We start from the raw sequence: 16,866 nt of genomic DNA, 5'->3' as shown, positions 1-16,866 counted from the left end.
CCTCCTGTTTGGCTTATTTGAGTAATGTATTCTAAGAAGCTTGGAAGCACATTTACAAGCAAAGTAATAACTTGTACTGTACTGGACCTGCTTTGCACCATTAATACATAAGTCCCCTGATGTTATGGATTTGCTTCCCCTCTTTTGACTCCTGTCTGGTAACATTCAAGCACAGGTAGAACTACACCAGGTAGAATTACACGACAACCAAAATTGATTATTAATTAGGTTACCAACCTTGGCTCCCAACTATATTCATAGCTCTAACCCAACTTTTCATCTCATCTTTGCCAATATGACAGTTCCCTTACCACTAAACAAGAAGACCACCACCCCTATACTAATCAAATACTTGTTTAAACCCTCCTGTTGGTGACCACTGGTCCATCTAATTATTAACCTCCAAGATACTATACTACACATAAGGGACCTGTTATCCAGGATGCTCAGGATCTGGGGTTTTCAGATAATAGTTCTTTCGGTTACTTGGATCTTCATACCTTAAGTCTACTAGAATATCATGTAAACATTAAACAGACCAAACAAACAGCTACACTGAATGCTGGAGAGTGACACACCCCTCCAGATCAGCTGCAGTCAGCCAACCAGTTCAAGCAAAGGTTGCTACAAAGTATTAAAACGTAACATTTAATTTAAACCGTTTAAAAAGTCTTATTAGTTTGACCACACCAGCACACACACTCACAACGTGGAAAACAACACTACGCCGTGCGGGACCTTGTCCCTAAAAAACACACATTTAAAATCTCATCACGTAGGTAGGAAAGGTGGTGGGTATACAGAAAGTATTTAGTCACCGGTTTAAATACCCATTATCAAATAGCTGCTCCAAGGTGCAATCATCAGTATGTCACCAAGAAAGTAGTATTGGTTCCCACCCTTCCCCCAGCCGAGTTCTACCTAGCTACGTTGGGAAGAGTGGGAGCTATTCACACCACCTTCCACCTACGCCACCCTACGCGTTTCGCTGACAAGCAGCTTCGTCAGGGGCATAAGTGCTGGTCGCGCTCCTTTCTCCCCTTTAAATAGGCTACAGGCGCAAGTTACTGCGTTCCGCATGTCCGTGACGTCACTTCCGGTTTCGCGTACTTATGTGACGTCACTTCCGGTCATTCGGCCGTGTCATTCATGTGTGCTGGCGGAAGTGCGCGTCTTGCTGCTTCATCCCTTAGTGAAACAGGAGTCAGTTGCCAATACATTTTGCCAGTACATTCATTTTAAGGGGCCAGCAAAGGAACCTGTCAAAAAAACACTATGGTTCTAGTACTCTTAAAGTTGTGGGATCGGTTCAAAGGCATATTCAATAGTAGTTACTTTGATGGACTTAGCCTGCAGTTGATTACCAATACATGAAAGGAGGCAAATTGTGTTAGTATATTAAATCTATAAGTATTGGTGTAATTCTAAATATAATGGAAGGAGAACTAGAAATGCATAATAATTTTTTATTTATTTAAATTAAATTAAGTTAAATTATATTAAATCCACATAGTTCCCAGATCAGAAACAGAGGCCAGACTATTAGAACAAGCTAACACCCAAGTAGAAAATACCCTTAAACTGATTAAAGAATTCAAGGTCGATGATACATATCGCAAATATGAAAGTGATATTCAATCCAACATTGACAAATTGGCAGCCGAACTTAAAAATAGAAAATGGAAAAAGTTGAGCCGTGACAGGGCTGATCAGGCCTCTGGTCGAATGTATTCCAACAAATCCATCTATAGTAGTAACAAACCCAACAATTTCCAAAGATCATCCTCAGAGAGTAACTATTCACCGGAAAGTGAATGGAGTGATGGGGCAGTAGCTGTTAATAAAGGGAATAGAAGTCTACCCTTTTCATTAACAAAAACAATGGCCAGTCACAAAGTACCCAGAACTCTGATTCCACTGCACCTTTTTTAGGACCACCCAGGCTGGAGGGCCAAATACGGGGGCGGCTGAGGGACAGACAGAGGTGGGGCCACCGACAATATCGGGTCTAGATAACGATACATTTCAGGTTTTTAACCTCTCGTGCACCATCATTGATAAATACCAGATGAAAGCACTACAAAAGGGATTATCCTTTGCCCCCACCAGTTCTCTTAATCTTTTCAATTGGATCAAAGATCGGCAGGAAATTGTTACCACACAAACATTTTAGTAAAGACACCAGACATGGTCTATCGGTTGAGGAACAACAAGCGTTAAAAGATCTCTGCTATTTGCTAGACGACAATGAACAGAGGAGGGAAACCATTAAGGGCCCTTTCACCTCACTGCGACCAAAAAGTAGCTTTACACCCCCCAACACATTATGCCCAAAAGTTGAGGTGTTCATTGAAAGCTGCACTGCAGACCTGAAACAGCTTCACCAGAAAGTTAAGGGGAAACTAAGTAAATCCTGTAATCTAACCTGGAAAGAAAGGAAAGGTCTGAGAGAGTTAGAAAGCAATAGGGAGATAATCATCAAACCTAGTGACAAGGGGGGCAATGTAGTTATTCAAGACAGAGCTGCATATGTACAGGAATGTCTACGGCAGTTAACAGACAAGACCTGTTATGTAAAATTAAGTGGTGATCCTACTTCGATGTTTCAACAGGAACTATTCAGTATCCTAAAGGGAGGTCTGGATAATGAACTAATCAATAAAGATGAATATGCCTTCTTAAAGGTCAATTTTCCTGTTATTCCCACATTCTACACAATACCCAAAATCCATAAAGACTCGTCAGCTCCCCCAGGCCACCCAATTGTTTCAGGGATGGGCAGCCTGACGGAACCAGTGAGCATATATGTAGATACAATACTCAAACCATTTGTAGAAAATCTACCATCATTTGTACAGGATACAATGGATGCCCTGAGGCACCTACAGGGTATAACATTAAATAACCAGGATTTTCTTGCGTGCCTAGATGTAGAGTCACTATATACTAGTATCATCCATGAAGTAGGCTTAACTGCAGCCAAGGACACCCTAAGACAAAGAGGTCCAGCATATGAGAAACACAGTGCCTTTGTGATCGATCTCTTAGAATTTATCTTGAGGCACAACTACTTTACCTTTAACTCACACTATTACCATCAAATGAGGGGGACCGCAATGGGCAGTACATGCGCCCCCAGTTATGCAAACATTTATTTAGGGTGGTGGGAGAGCAATTTTGTTTTTGGGGATGACCTCATCGAATACACGCAACATATTCCTATGTGGGTACGCTACATAGACGATATTATACTGATATGGTCCGGCACTAAGGATAAATTTTATGAATTCATTGATAAACTCAACACCAATGTAATCAATTTGAAAGTAACCGCCGATATTAACAGCGATGAGATAAATTTTCTAGATATCAGGATTTTTCGAGGGGCCGGCAACAATATACAGACCACTTTGTTTAGAAAACAGACAGCCACAAATAGCTTGCTACATGCCAGTAGCCAGCACCCCCAAAACACCATCAAGGGCATTCCAACTGGGCAGTATTTAAGAATACGGAGACTATGTAGCACAATAGATGACTTCAAGGTAGAAGCTCGCAAGTTATACTCCAGATTTAAACAACGTGGATATAGCCATAACTCCCTTAAAAGGGCATACAAAAGAGCACTGGGAACAGAAAGAAACACATTATTAATTCCAAGAAAACACACTTTGGGTAATAAACGAAATGAAAATCCAAAGGTTATCAGAATAATAGGAGATTTTAGTGCTGAGCATAGTGAGATAAAACAGATCCTCACCAAACATTGGCATATCCTAGAACAGGACCACGATCTCAAAACAGCAATTGGGGTCAAACCAACTATAACCTTTAGACGCAGTAAGAACTTTAGAGATAGGCTCATCCGGAGCCACTATTGTAATATACCCAATTCCACATGGCTGGCTAACAAAACAAAGGGTTGTTATAAGTGTGGGACCTGTAAAGCATGCCCATGGATAAGAAAAGCAACCAAATTTGAAGGGAGATCTGATATTAAGGAGTATCTTATCAATGAATTCATTAATTGTAAGACGAAAGGGGTCATTTACGTCATGAGTTGTCAATGTGGCAAAAATTACATTGGGAAAACCAAACGTGAACTGAGAAGAAGAATCCTAGAACACGTAGGCGACGTGATACACAAAAGGAATACATCAGTCGCCAACCACATTAACGAATACCATGATGGCAACACCTCAGCCATGAAATTTATAGGTGTTGAACACATCCAATCCACCACAAGAGTAGGAGATATTAATAAAAAACTTTTACAATGCGAGGCACGCTGGATATACTGGTGACAAAGCAAATCACCAAAGGGCTTAAATGAGGGATTCACATTTGCACCATTTCTTTAATGCAGTCAAAACAACTGGATCTGATCTGGGAACTATGTGGATTTAATATAATTTAACTTAATTTAATTTAAATAAATAAAAAATTATTATGCATTTCTAGTTCTCCTTCCATTATATTTAGAATTACACCAATACTTATAGATTTAATATACTAACACAATTTGCCTCCTTTCATGTATTGGTAATCAACTGCAGGCTAAGTCCATCAAAGTAACTACTATTGAATATGCCTTTGAACCGATCCCACAACTTTAAGAGTACTAGAGCTTTAGTGTTTTTTTGACAGGTTCCTTTGCTGGCCCCTTAAAATGAATGTACTGGCAAAATGTATTGGCAACTGACTCCTGTTTCACTAAGGGATGAAGCAGCAAGACGCGCACTTCCGCCAGCACACATGAATGACACGGACGAATGACCGGAAGTGACATCACATAAGTACGCGAAACCGGAAGTGACGTCACGGACATGCGGAACGCAGTAACTTGCGCCTGTAGCCTATTTAAAGGGGAGAAAGGAGCGCGACCAGCACTTATGCCCCTGACGAAGCTGCTTGTCAGCGAAACGCGTAGGGTGGCGTAGGTGGAAGGTGGTGTGAATAGCTCCCACTCTTCCCAACGTAGCTAGGTAGAACTCGGCTGGGGGAAGGGTGGGAACCAATACTACTTTCTTGGTGACATACTGATGATTGCACCTTGGAGCAGCTATTTGATAATGGGTATTTAAACCGGTGACTAAATACTTTCTGTATACCCACCACCTTTCCTACCTACGTGATGAGATTTTAAATGTGTGTTTTTTAGGGACAAGGTCCCGCACGGCGTAGTGTTGTTTTCCACGTTGTGAGTGTGTGTGCTGGTGTGGTCCAACTAATAAGACTTTTTAAACGGTTTAAATTAAATGTTACGTTTTAATACTTTGTAGCAACCTTTGCTTGAACTGGTTGGCTGGCTGCAGCTGATCTGGAGGGGTGTGTCACTCTCCAGCATTCAGTGTAGCTGTTTGTTTGGTCTGTTTAGGCTCATTTAGAGCATTACCAACCTGCGAGCTAAAGGCTACAACTCAATCTTACAGGCTCCGACTATTCTTTTTTTAAACATTAAACATACCCAACATGCGGGTTTTGCTTCCAATAATATCTTATCTATAATAATCTAATATCTTAGTTGGGATCAAGTACAAGGTACTGTTTTATTTTTGCAGTGAAAAAGCAAATCGTTTTTAAAAATTTGGATAGAATGGAGATGGCCTTTTCGCAATTCAGAGCTTTCTGGATAACAGGTTTCTGGATAACGGATCCCATAGCTGCATTTAAGAAATGAGAAACTGACCTGCTTATCTGTTTAATCCTCTAAATTTTGGCTTCATTCTATAACACAAGATTAGCCATTAGACTGTCTGACAACTTACGAAATCGAGGATCACATTTAAAGAATGCTTTCCATATGAAACCAAATAACTGCCCCCTAGGCTCCAGCAATAATGGCTTACTTGATTGTCTTTCACTCTAACACATTTTATTGATAAAAACATGCTATTTGGGAGTTTCATTCTTGTAAATCTAATATAAAAGTTCTTTACAAAAATATCAGCACAGGTTAGCATTACGTATCTGCATTTTTATGTATAAGCCCTTCTCTTGTACAACTTTTCAAAGCATGTTGTCAGCAGATGTAATCTGTCTACCATAGTTGCTGATGCAGTGGCTCATGTGAGGAATTAGCACTCACTTGTCTAACAGGGGGGGTACTATCCTCACTACTCCCCACTGATACTATTTCATCCAGCTGGTGTCTTTCTGTATTTCCATATCCATTATATTGTACCACACATGTCCCAGTCTCTCGCTCAATGGATAAAACTGTTGCTGGATATACACATCCATCCTCTGACCATACAGCACTGCAGGCATCCCCTACTTTCCACTGCAAAGCAAGAAATAAGAGTTAATAGCTTCTGAGTCCGAGCTGTGGTGCAGATTTACATTCGAAAGAAAAACATGACAATCTAATAACAAGATAATGACACAGTAGGAACCTTAAACAATGAAAAACATTTCCCCCCAAAAAGATTAGTGCATAAAGCCGCAATACATCTGAATGTAAAGCTATACTTAGCTTTCTTTAAGAATGTGTAAAGATGCAGAAGCCCAGCTGCAAACTGGCATTTCTGCTTCTAAAATTAGATAGGCATTCTTTTCTATCGTTCTGACTGACTAATAGATTTGTGCTCAGTGTAGAGAACCGATTATTGCTCTTTAGGAATGGCCAGGCAATACAAAGAGAACAGAACATTTACTTTTGAATGAAGGGGCTGAGAGGAGGAGAGAGACGAAGGATGGATGAAAGGAGGGGGTGGTTGTGCCTTCTGTTTCTTGTTCCACTTTTCAGCCTCCTCTTTTTGCATGTCCTTGTGGCCCTCTCTTCCCCATTCTGTTTCCCGATTTGTTTCCCGCTTGTCCCCTGCAGCAGAGGCCCCCTCTTGTCTCCTATTCTTGTCGCTGCATCTTAACATGTCCTGTTAATTAGCAGGGAAATTAGTGCTCAGCCGCTTTGATATCAATGAAGTAATTGTAACCCGAGAGAGTCTTACCTGGAAGGATTGTACTGCCTTTTCATAGGATTTAATGAGGGCAGCATCATCCCACTCATCAATATCTTCGCTCTGCAGGGAAGAAAGCAGAGAAGAGGTGCAATTTAATGTACCCTGAGCAACTCTATAAAACAGCTTTCACCTGCTGCTCATAAAAGAAAGATGACAGAAATAGAACTCTGACTGCCTCTTACTACACAGCCACTGTACTATGGCAGGGATCAGTAATGTGTGGATCTCTAGGTGTGCAGAAATGTATCCCTGCTTTTAATTGGAGGGGGAATTACAGATCAGCATCAGCCGACATGCAGCAAATGTTACAGCACTAACGGAATGGATGTGAAGGGAATTTTGGTGGTTCTGCTATGGAGGACACACACTGCACTCAGTGATTGGTGCTCACAGTTTTCATTTCTTCCCTTCCCTTCTTCCCTCTTGTCTCTAACATTTAGCAGTTAAACTTGAATGTAACTGTATTTATTTTTATTATATTGACTCCTGTTTGTTCAGTTAATGTACTGTGTTACTAGACAGTGCGGTTTGTGCAAGAAATGATATATAAATATAATAAAAAATATACATATATTATAGTCAAGAATTATTCCTGCATGTTAGGGTATGCCTGGTAGCAACCACTACAAGTTTAAGGCGGGGGGGACTGGTTCTGAGGAAAAAAGCAGCAGAGGGTGCAACAAATATCCTCTAGGAATTTGCCAATGGATCTGGAGGAAGTGTGCGTCTGTCCATAGTGAACACCATCCCTGGCAATGAGATGAAACGTTTTTACCTGTAAAAGCTGCAATGATAAAAGTTCTTTGTGGTGGAGAAAATGGCATGCACACCATTATACAATAAACTGGATAATTATGCAGATTTGAAACTGTTACTTTTGTGAAAATAAAAAAATAATAGCTTTGTATCTTTTAATGATCGCCCACATTATAGGGTTAGACACAATGGACGCCTTCCGTTTCATCGACAACATACTTATCTCTACGCTAGTTTCCACTTATGTAAACAGATGTACGGATTTTTCCCAATAAAAACACTGTGTTGAAAAGGTTTCATTCTGGATTGACATCACACTGTATGCACGGTCAGTAATCTTATAATCAAGGCTGCAGCAGCAGATGACTTTGCGTGGGTTGGCTGGATCTTGTTCCCATAATTGGTAAAGATACAAAAAGGAAGCCAATGACGTAGGCTCATTGCTTAGTAAGGAAATACAACTAGAGAACAGAATAGGAGAAACTGTATCTGGCACCCCTGCATCATTAGTGTATATGCAATATCATTCTAATCCAAATGACAGTCATCATTATGATATAAAGCAGATTTACTGTTAGTTTATTAGTGAAACCCATTTTCTGTGCTGGGCGGAGTGGAAAGATGGATTGACCTACCTTTGAGACCATGTAAAGGCTGATGGTGCCAGTTGCTACTAAAAACCCGTTGTCCATTGAATATCTTTTAGCTTCTAATTGGACTGAATTATTTTTGGAGTATGGATATTGTAAATGAATGCATTTAATCGCCCCTTGGGAGAAGACTGTCTTCACTACTCTACCTGATATTATTTTTGCTGTACAGATCTATATTAAAGGAGTTATTCACCTTCAGGGGTTATTTATCAAAGGTCGAGTTGTTTTTTCCCAAAAAAAAATTGTGTTTTCGAGGGTAGTTTTCAGTAAAAACTCAAATTTTCTTGAAAAAAAAAAAAATTTAAGTAGAAGTCATTGGCAGAGATCTCTTGAACCATTTTAAGATGTTTGTAGCATTCATGATGGTCTGTTCAGTGGCGTAACTAGACCTCTAAGGGCCCTGGTACGTAAATTTACAACTGGGCCCCCCTACGCGACACCGACCCAGTCTCCCATAGACTCCATTATAATCAAATAATTCAATTTTTTAAAAACTATTTCCTTTTTCTGTGTAGTAATAAAACAGTACTTTGTACTTGATCCAAACTGAGATATAATTAATCCTTACTGAAAGCAAAACCAGCCTATTGGGTTTATTTAATGTTTACATGATTTTCTTCTTGTCTATTGCTAACACCTTCAGCACACAAACAGCAGTATAGACCGAGTGGCAAATCTATTCACCAATGTGCCCAAATATTACTGCTACAGCTATGCAATTCCTGATCGCACTGTGCTAGCGGGCCACATTATTATTAATTTCATGATGGAGGCTGAGGGCCGGTGTAAATTTGAAAACGGGCCGCATTTGCCCCCGGGCCTGACTTTGGATATGCCTGACCTAGAGCAATAGGTGAATTGGTGCATGACTTTAGCCACAGACTAATTGGAATGAAATATTTACAGACATAACCATGGCAAATATCTTAGACCTCTTAAATTCACCAACAACATTTACAGAGAACTGACAGCCATTTTGCGGAACACCATAACAATAATAAATAAATGTTGGTGTAAAATTAGGGAAAACAGGGATATAAAAGCAAGGAAAAGCAATGCATTTTTTCAGACTGAGGGGACTGTTCCTGCTGAATTGTGCTTAGTACAGTGGAATACCTATGCTGCCATAGATTTATGGGATCTCTCTGTACAGACTATGAACAAACTTAGGGGACTGTTCCTGCTGAATTGACTGACTAATGACAGCAAGGAAAGAGTTAATGTTGTGACTATGGGAAACAGAGTCGAACTAGCCAAATCCCTACAACATAAGTCTTTCTAAATAGTTCAAGCTAGTAAAAAACAAAACAAAATGCTTACCAGGCAATAAGCTCCCTGTGCTGAGACAGTTTGGGGAAGGGGTAGGTCTGAAAAGTAGCCTCTAGCCAGCCACTGAGCCACTAACTTGCCTTTAGCAAGTCCAGAGCCCATTGTCAAAAATAATTATTTCCCTCCCGCATGAAAAGGAGTCTGTGAGGGCAGGAAATTCAGATCATTCAGGGGCAGCAAGTCTGTCATTTGATGGCTACGGTACTCGGCTCTTCTGCTTTTCTTCATCAATTGCTGTGTGCGCTCAAAAAAAGGTTGTGAGCGTGAGGTAACATTGGCTTGGGGAAAACTATTACAAGCTAGAAAAAGCTTGTCCTGTCCTTTACTTGTAACTTCTCTGCTGGGTTTGCGGGCCCCATCGGGGTGCAGCTGCACCTCCTGCACCCCTGGTAGTTCCGCCACTGGGTCTTTTCTTTTTTTCTGTGGTTTTGCTCGAAAAACTCGATCAGTTCAAGCAAATTTTGTTTTTTTCCCACTAAAAACCTGATCAATTAAAGTATTCAAGTTTTTCACCCCGATTACACTGATTTAAGTTTTTTACATTGAAGTTTATTCATTAAATTAGAAAACATTTGATTTGTGAGTTTATTCAATTTATAAAAAACTCACATACTACCCCCTTAGTATGCCAAGAAAATTTGCAATTGGTTTTCATTTTTTATTATTTATTTTATATTTTTATTTATTTAACTTTCAACAATCTGGTTACTAGGGTCAAGATACTCCTTTTACAAACGTAACAAATTGTAGAGCAGATTCAGCCTGGCCAATGCTCTTGCAGTGAACAAAGGCTGATTTGGCAGTAGTTGTTGTACACCAAATTTAAATATTTAAACCCCCAATCAGCTCTTCTCCTCCAAAAGACTAATTGCAAAATGTTTTTGAATACTTCTGTTTACAACATACTTAAAGGAACAGTAACACCAAAAAATAAAAGCGTGTTAAAGTAATTAAAAATATAATGTACTGTTGTCCTGTATTTACCTGCATGGTAAAAGTTATATATTTGCTTTAGAAAGCCTACTATAGTTTATTTATAAACAAGCTGCTGTGTATTCATGCGGCAGCCATTAAAGCTGAAAAGGGAGAAAAGGCACAGGTTACTCAGCAGATAACAGATAAGCTCTGTAATAGAATGCAATACTATTCTACACAATGCATCTGGTATCTGCTATGTAACCTGATCCTTGAATGGCTGCCCCCATCGCTACACAGCACCTTGTTTATATTAACTACGGTATATTACAGTTTCTGAAGCAAACTGACCAGATGTACCAGTGCAGGGCAACAGTACATTATATTTTAATTACTTTGAAACACTTAGATTTTTTGGTGCTATTGTTCCTTTAAAGGGCACCTGCCAGGTGAACATTCTTTCCCCCACCAAAGGTGCAGTCTAATACTCCGGTTAGGGGAAACAATAATATTTTTTCCAAAAAATGCTGGTAGAGAGTAAAATGCTGCCCACGCAGGCAGCTATGTTGGGACACAAACCTGCAAATGCGGCTGTGTCCCAACTTGCTCCTTATGCACATGCATGAACGCAAGCTGAGAGTTTCTTTCATTATAAGAATGAGTGCTACCAGATACTGCGTGCTGCACCAGGACCTCCCTCCGCTATGGATGGCATATCCCCGATAGGTGCCCTTTAAAAGTAACATCAACACATACGTCACCTTTAATGATAATCACCCCATTTGAGCCAAAAGCGATTTTTACACTACAATGAAGAACCAATTTCTTTCCTTAGTACTGAAGGTAAAATATTGCATTCTGGGTAAAAAAAATGTGTGCAGGCAGTTCGAATTTCAGGTGCACTGCTGTTCTATACATTGTAGATTTCAAATAACAATTTTGGTAAGGCAGAGGTGTTACTAGCTTCTAAAAAGACTGCCTACAAGGAAAGAGTTTAATAAAAAAAAATTGACAGCACGCAAGAGAAGCATGCAATTTTAGCTAATGATCTGCGAAATATCAGGAAATCAACAAAATATCTGCAGTAAAGCTACAAAGTGCTTCAATATCTCTTTTGTTGCCACTTTTACAGGTGTTTTCCTGGCACTAGTTATTCACCAACCCATATACCTTTATTGCTGTGAAAGTTGGCAGGTGGCTGATATAGCAGCATTCCTTCCACAGTAATGTTCAAAGTCATTAAAGCAGCACTCTTCAGTCTGATACAGTACAGACACTTGGGCTCATTTATAAACACTGGGCAAATTTGGTCGTGGGCAGTAAACCATAGCAACCAATCAGTGCTTGGCTTTTTTCAGACAGCTGCAGGTAGAACAATAATTGCAACGATTTTTCCCATGGGTAACTGCCCATGGGCAATTCTGCCCAGTGTTGATAAATGATCCCCCCTATGTCTGTCTGTATCTGCACCCATATTGTCCCAGATCCTAAAAAAAGTTATAGCAGTTGGCTGGTACTGGGTAAAACACCTCTGTAGCCATGCATTTGCCCACTGGCTATTGATTTTGATTCTCACAATGTCATCTTGTTGGCTGCTTTTGTATAATTTGCATGCACTTTATAAATAAATAATGATGAAGCATGTTTATTTATATCATGCTAATGATAAGGAGCACCATTTTACAGAAATACAATAGAGTGAATAAAAATATCTTCAATACAGGGAAAAAAAACTCAAGTGCATAAACAAAAATATCTTAGAAAGAAAACCTTATAACAAACAGCTTATCATTAACTGGATGTGAAATTTTTTTTAAAAAAACTGATTACTTTAGATGTGATAGTCACCAGTGTCGGAAATTAACCATTTGCAGATTTTCCAAGCAGTGTAAGGGTACTGAGGCAACTTTGGGCGAATATTGAAAAAGCATCGCCGCGTGTGCATTAGCGCAGGCGATTATGCGCTGTAGCCTATGGGGAAAAAATGCTGAGGCAGTTCGGGGAGATAGTCGCGCAAAAGACGTGGCGATTAGTCACCAGGCTCCCAAAACCTCCCCGAATCTCCTCGTCTGGCCTTAATCTAAAATAGAATACACCAAAACAGTGTAAAAGTTGCTGTAAAATGAATGTGCCTTTTCAAGGCTTCAATCCTATCCTTTGAATTGAAGGATGGGAAAAGTAGCATCATGCCTGAAAATGGTGTTAAACTATACCAATTATTTTATGACATTATTTATTTTTTCTCTTTAATAATAAAACTGTACCTTGTACCTGATCCCAACTAAAATATAATTAATCCTTATTGAAAGCAGAAACAGCCTATTAGGGTTTAAATCATTTTCTAGTAGACGTAAGGAATGAAGATCCAAATTATAGAAAGATCTGTTATCCAGAAAACCCCTGAGCATTCTGGATAAAAGGTCCTAAACCTGTACTGTATATACCCCTTTATAAGAAAGATTAGTAGCTGTTTGCAGTGGATTATTTCTGTAATTGTGAAAGTATGGAGCCCTGGTCAAGGGTCTGGACTAAATTACTAAAATCCCTTTGGGGGTATCTAACAACTTATTACCCCACCCCCAGTAATTCTTCTTTTGGTTTGTCCTTTAACACCACACATAGCAATCACAGAAATAATGCATTATAAAGCATTAATTAACTTATTTATGTCATTATTTATTGCCTGGCTAAAAACTCACCGAAGTCAATATAAGACATTTAACTTGAAAAAATGGCTTCAAATGTAAAAGTGGCAGAGAGTTATACACCATTTTTCAAGTTCCTTTATGTATCAGTATGCTTTTTAGTGCTTGGAATCAATATGTACTGTAATGCACACATCATTTTACATTTATTAAAACTTCACAAAATGGAATAGAGTAACTGTACAAGCTGGAACATTTCAGAAGAATACAGCACAAGTATGGCTACAACACTCTTTTATTCAAAATATTTGAATTCCATCCCCCTTTAATGCATTAATTATAATCTGAATATGGCAGTACATACATATATGTGCATGCCTCATTGAGCATGATAAATGTACAGCATATCTACCATTACATTATAGGGCATTATAGACAGATAGTGGGAGGTCCTTTTTTCCAATAAAAATGACCACCACACAAACAGAACATTCATTTGAAGCAACATAGGCGATGCTTCACAGTGAGGACAGTGAGGATGGGGAATGCCCTGCTGGGTGATTTTATGATGGCTGATTCTACTAGTGATTTTTAGGGCGAGTACACACGGGCATTTTTACGTTTCTTTTTAAAAATGTGCAGCCGAGCATAAATACACACAAAATGAAGCCCTATTGTGCCCATTTGGCACTAACATCTGCCAAGCAATGCCAGAACCACCAATACGCCAAGCAAACGCCATATTATTGAACTCTAGGGAATCTGCAGGTTTGGAAATGCACATAGCTGAATTACGTCACATATTTTCAATATGGTGGCCAAACTCTTGCGAGATGGATTGTACATATACGTATTTGCAGCGTTGTATGCTGGTGCCCTAATTACGTTGTGTATTGACTATCAGTACGGCTACATTTTGCATTTAAATTGCTTTTCCGCTTGGCTTTTTCCCACAAAAGTTTACTTCAATTCTTCAGAACGGAATTGTTGGGAACGAGAAAAAATAGAAATGCTGGGAAAAGAAAACTAAGGGCTGAAAAACTCATGTCATCATGTTATCGACCACACGTTTTTAAAAACGCAACGTAAAAACTCCATATGTGACCTGGCCCTAAGAGTGCCATGGATGATTTCTTGAACAAGCATAATATCATAGACTATCGTGATACAAAAATCTACATTGGTATATATTGGTATATATAGTTAACATATGTGCATTTAAAGATAGGTTGGTATGAGGATATGTGTATGTGTTTGTGTGTGATCGACCATCAATCTTTTTTTAATAAATAATCTTACTTTAAAATGACACATCATCCTAATGAAAATACACCATCACACCTAACCAATATGGCCTTCCATATTCAAAAAAACTTATCTGCTGTGCCTCTTTTTAAACTGCTCAACTGCAAAGTTTTAGGAGACTGCTGCTTCGACATAGCAGAGTTAAGCTCTGAATTAAGTCACTGGACATACAATGAGATGTAACTTTAATTCCTCTATGATGGAAATTAATCACAAAACTGCAGTGGGTTCACATTTTTTTTATGATTTTGGTTTCTTTTTCTTACAAAATTGGCCTGTAAAAACACACGTTTTTGATTTCATCCAACTTATTGCATTAAATGAGTCAGGCCCAGAAGGTGTTTACTACTAACAAGGCCTCAGAAGCAGGAGATAGACTTATTGTATTATATAGTGAATAAAGTACCCCCTCTTGTAAAATATAAGGATATTATAAGTTACCGAGGAGTTTCATGACCATATAAAAACGAGGCCGAAGTCATGGAACTCCGAGGTAACTTCTAATATCCTCATATTTTGCAACTGGGGGTACTTTATTTATTATAATACACAAGTTTCAGTGAGTCATGTGACAGAAATGACATCAGAACTCTCTGTTTATAACTGATGACATCAGAACTCACCATTAATAAGGATATAATACACACGTTTTAGTGAGTCGTGTGACAGAAATTACATCACTACTCACCGTTTATAACTGACGACATCACTACTCACCGTTTATAAGGATATCATTTACAAGATATTCATGGCTTTTGTGTATAATATCCTTATAATACACAAAAGCCATGAATATCTTGTAAATTATATCCTTATAAACGGTGAGTTCTGATGTCATTTCTGTCACATGACTCACTGAAACATCCCTGATTTAGAAAGATCTAAATCAGGGATGTTAACCCAACTGACCTCCTCGCTGATATGGATGCTGGTGGCTGCACTTTCACTATACCCAGCATTGTAGCACTTTACACTTCTTGATGTACCTCAGACACAGAGTGCAAGCTTTGCAGGGTAAAAACCAGGCCCGGAGTGGCAAGCTGAATATTCTGCTAAATGCCAAGGGGGCTGCTGAACCTGCTACAGAATTGCACTCCCTGCCAGAACCTCAGTGTCAGGCCCAGACTGGCAATGTGGTGTGGAGTCTGGCAAATACCAGAGGGGCTACTGTAAGATAGTGGCTAGTGGGGGCCTGTTTGAGGCTATGGGGTATAAGAGAAATTCTGAGTTCTCCACAGTCAGCTGGAGTGAAATTCTGCCACTCTCCATTAATTTCTTTGGGATTTTCAAAAGAGTATTTATGAATGTGTGATTCAATTTAAAAATGCCATAGAAATGAATGAAGAGAGGCGATATTTCACTCTAGACTGTGGCGGTCTCTAACTTCACTCTGATAAATATGCCCTCATGTGTTATTTGAATGTCAGGGAATATTTTGAATCCCAGTCCAGAACTGCTCAGTGTACACAGCCTGTTGTGCCAGTACAGTGGTATTTATCGTTAGTCATACAATAGAGAATTATACTCCTTAAATGTGTGATTAAAGATCTTAAATGTGTATGGCACAGCATAATAAAAACTACATACCGCAGACACTTTCCCTTTGTGTGCAAATAAATGATCTGACCAATAACGTGGTGTGCATTTGTAGGCATCAGGGCCTTGGGCAAATAGTGGAAACAATAATTAGTTCTACAGCTTCAAAATGCTGCTATAACCTTTCCTTCAAGTACAGTAGGACTTGTTGCTAGGCAGATCCAACTGCATTGCTGTTTACCCTGCTCTTTTCTGATGGCAGACACATCAGGGGCTGAGTGTAAGCTCTTGGGATCAGCAGCTGCATTGGCTAACCCCACTCAGTGCTGTAAGCTCCACCACGACTGTGACACAAGTGATTACACTTCAGCTGTCATTTAAAAATGGTCTGACCCTCAAGATGACATGTAGATATATATGCAGAGGGAAACAGATGCACCGCAATACTATACACAACTAATCCCACATCAGTATATTTAAACGTGAAAATGACCATCCAGTCTCCCCCCACCTCCAAAATCCACCTTAAATTGAGGTTATAAAAGCAAACATATGTACAAATAGGAATATCAAGGAATGCATCAGCACGCTAGTATCCATTCTATTTGTCACCTGTGAGCTGTCCTTGTTGTGATACAAAATCTCCCTGTCACACGCTGCCATCCTCCGGTCAAATCCTTAATCCCATTCCAGCCACCGGTGCACCATCCTCATACAGCAACCAGTGTGCAGCCCCCGTATGCCAGGCACTCTGGGAATTGTAGT

General features: G+C 39.4%; 1 protein-coding gene across 3 annotated transcripts in view; it reads right to left on the bottom strand.

Annotated features, from left to right (window-relative positions):
* The window catches only part of LOC108713400 (survival motor neuron protein), a 21,689-nt gene extending 4,823 nt beyond the window's left edge, over window positions 1-16,866 (bottom strand). For all 3 annotated transcript variants that reach the window (XM_018256669.2, XM_041562832.1, XM_018256675.2), the window contains exons 1-4: window positions 16,714-16,866; window positions 6,951-7,022; window positions 6,657-6,875; window positions 6,089-6,283 (exon numbers count right to left, since the gene is read on the bottom strand). In XM_018256669.2, coding sequence (XP_018112158.1) covers window positions 6,089-6,283; window positions 6,657-6,875; window positions 6,951-7,022; window positions 16,714-16,764 — 537 coding nt within the window. In that variant the 5' untranslated portion in view covers window positions 16,765-16,866. The remainder of the gene's footprint in view (window positions 1-6,088; window positions 6,284-6,656; window positions 6,876-6,950; window positions 7,023-16,713) is intronic.

Source organism: Xenopus laevis, chromosome 1L (genome assembly GCF_017654675.1).
Source record: "Xenopus laevis strain J_2021 chromosome 1L, Xenopus_laevis_v10.1, whole genome shotgun sequence".
Lineage (NCBI taxonomy): Eukaryota > Metazoa > Chordata > Amphibia > Anura > Pipidae > Xenopus > Xenopus laevis.
The sequence above is the reverse complement of the archived record's forward strand: the minus strand, read 5'-3'. Positions and strand labels throughout refer to the sequence as shown.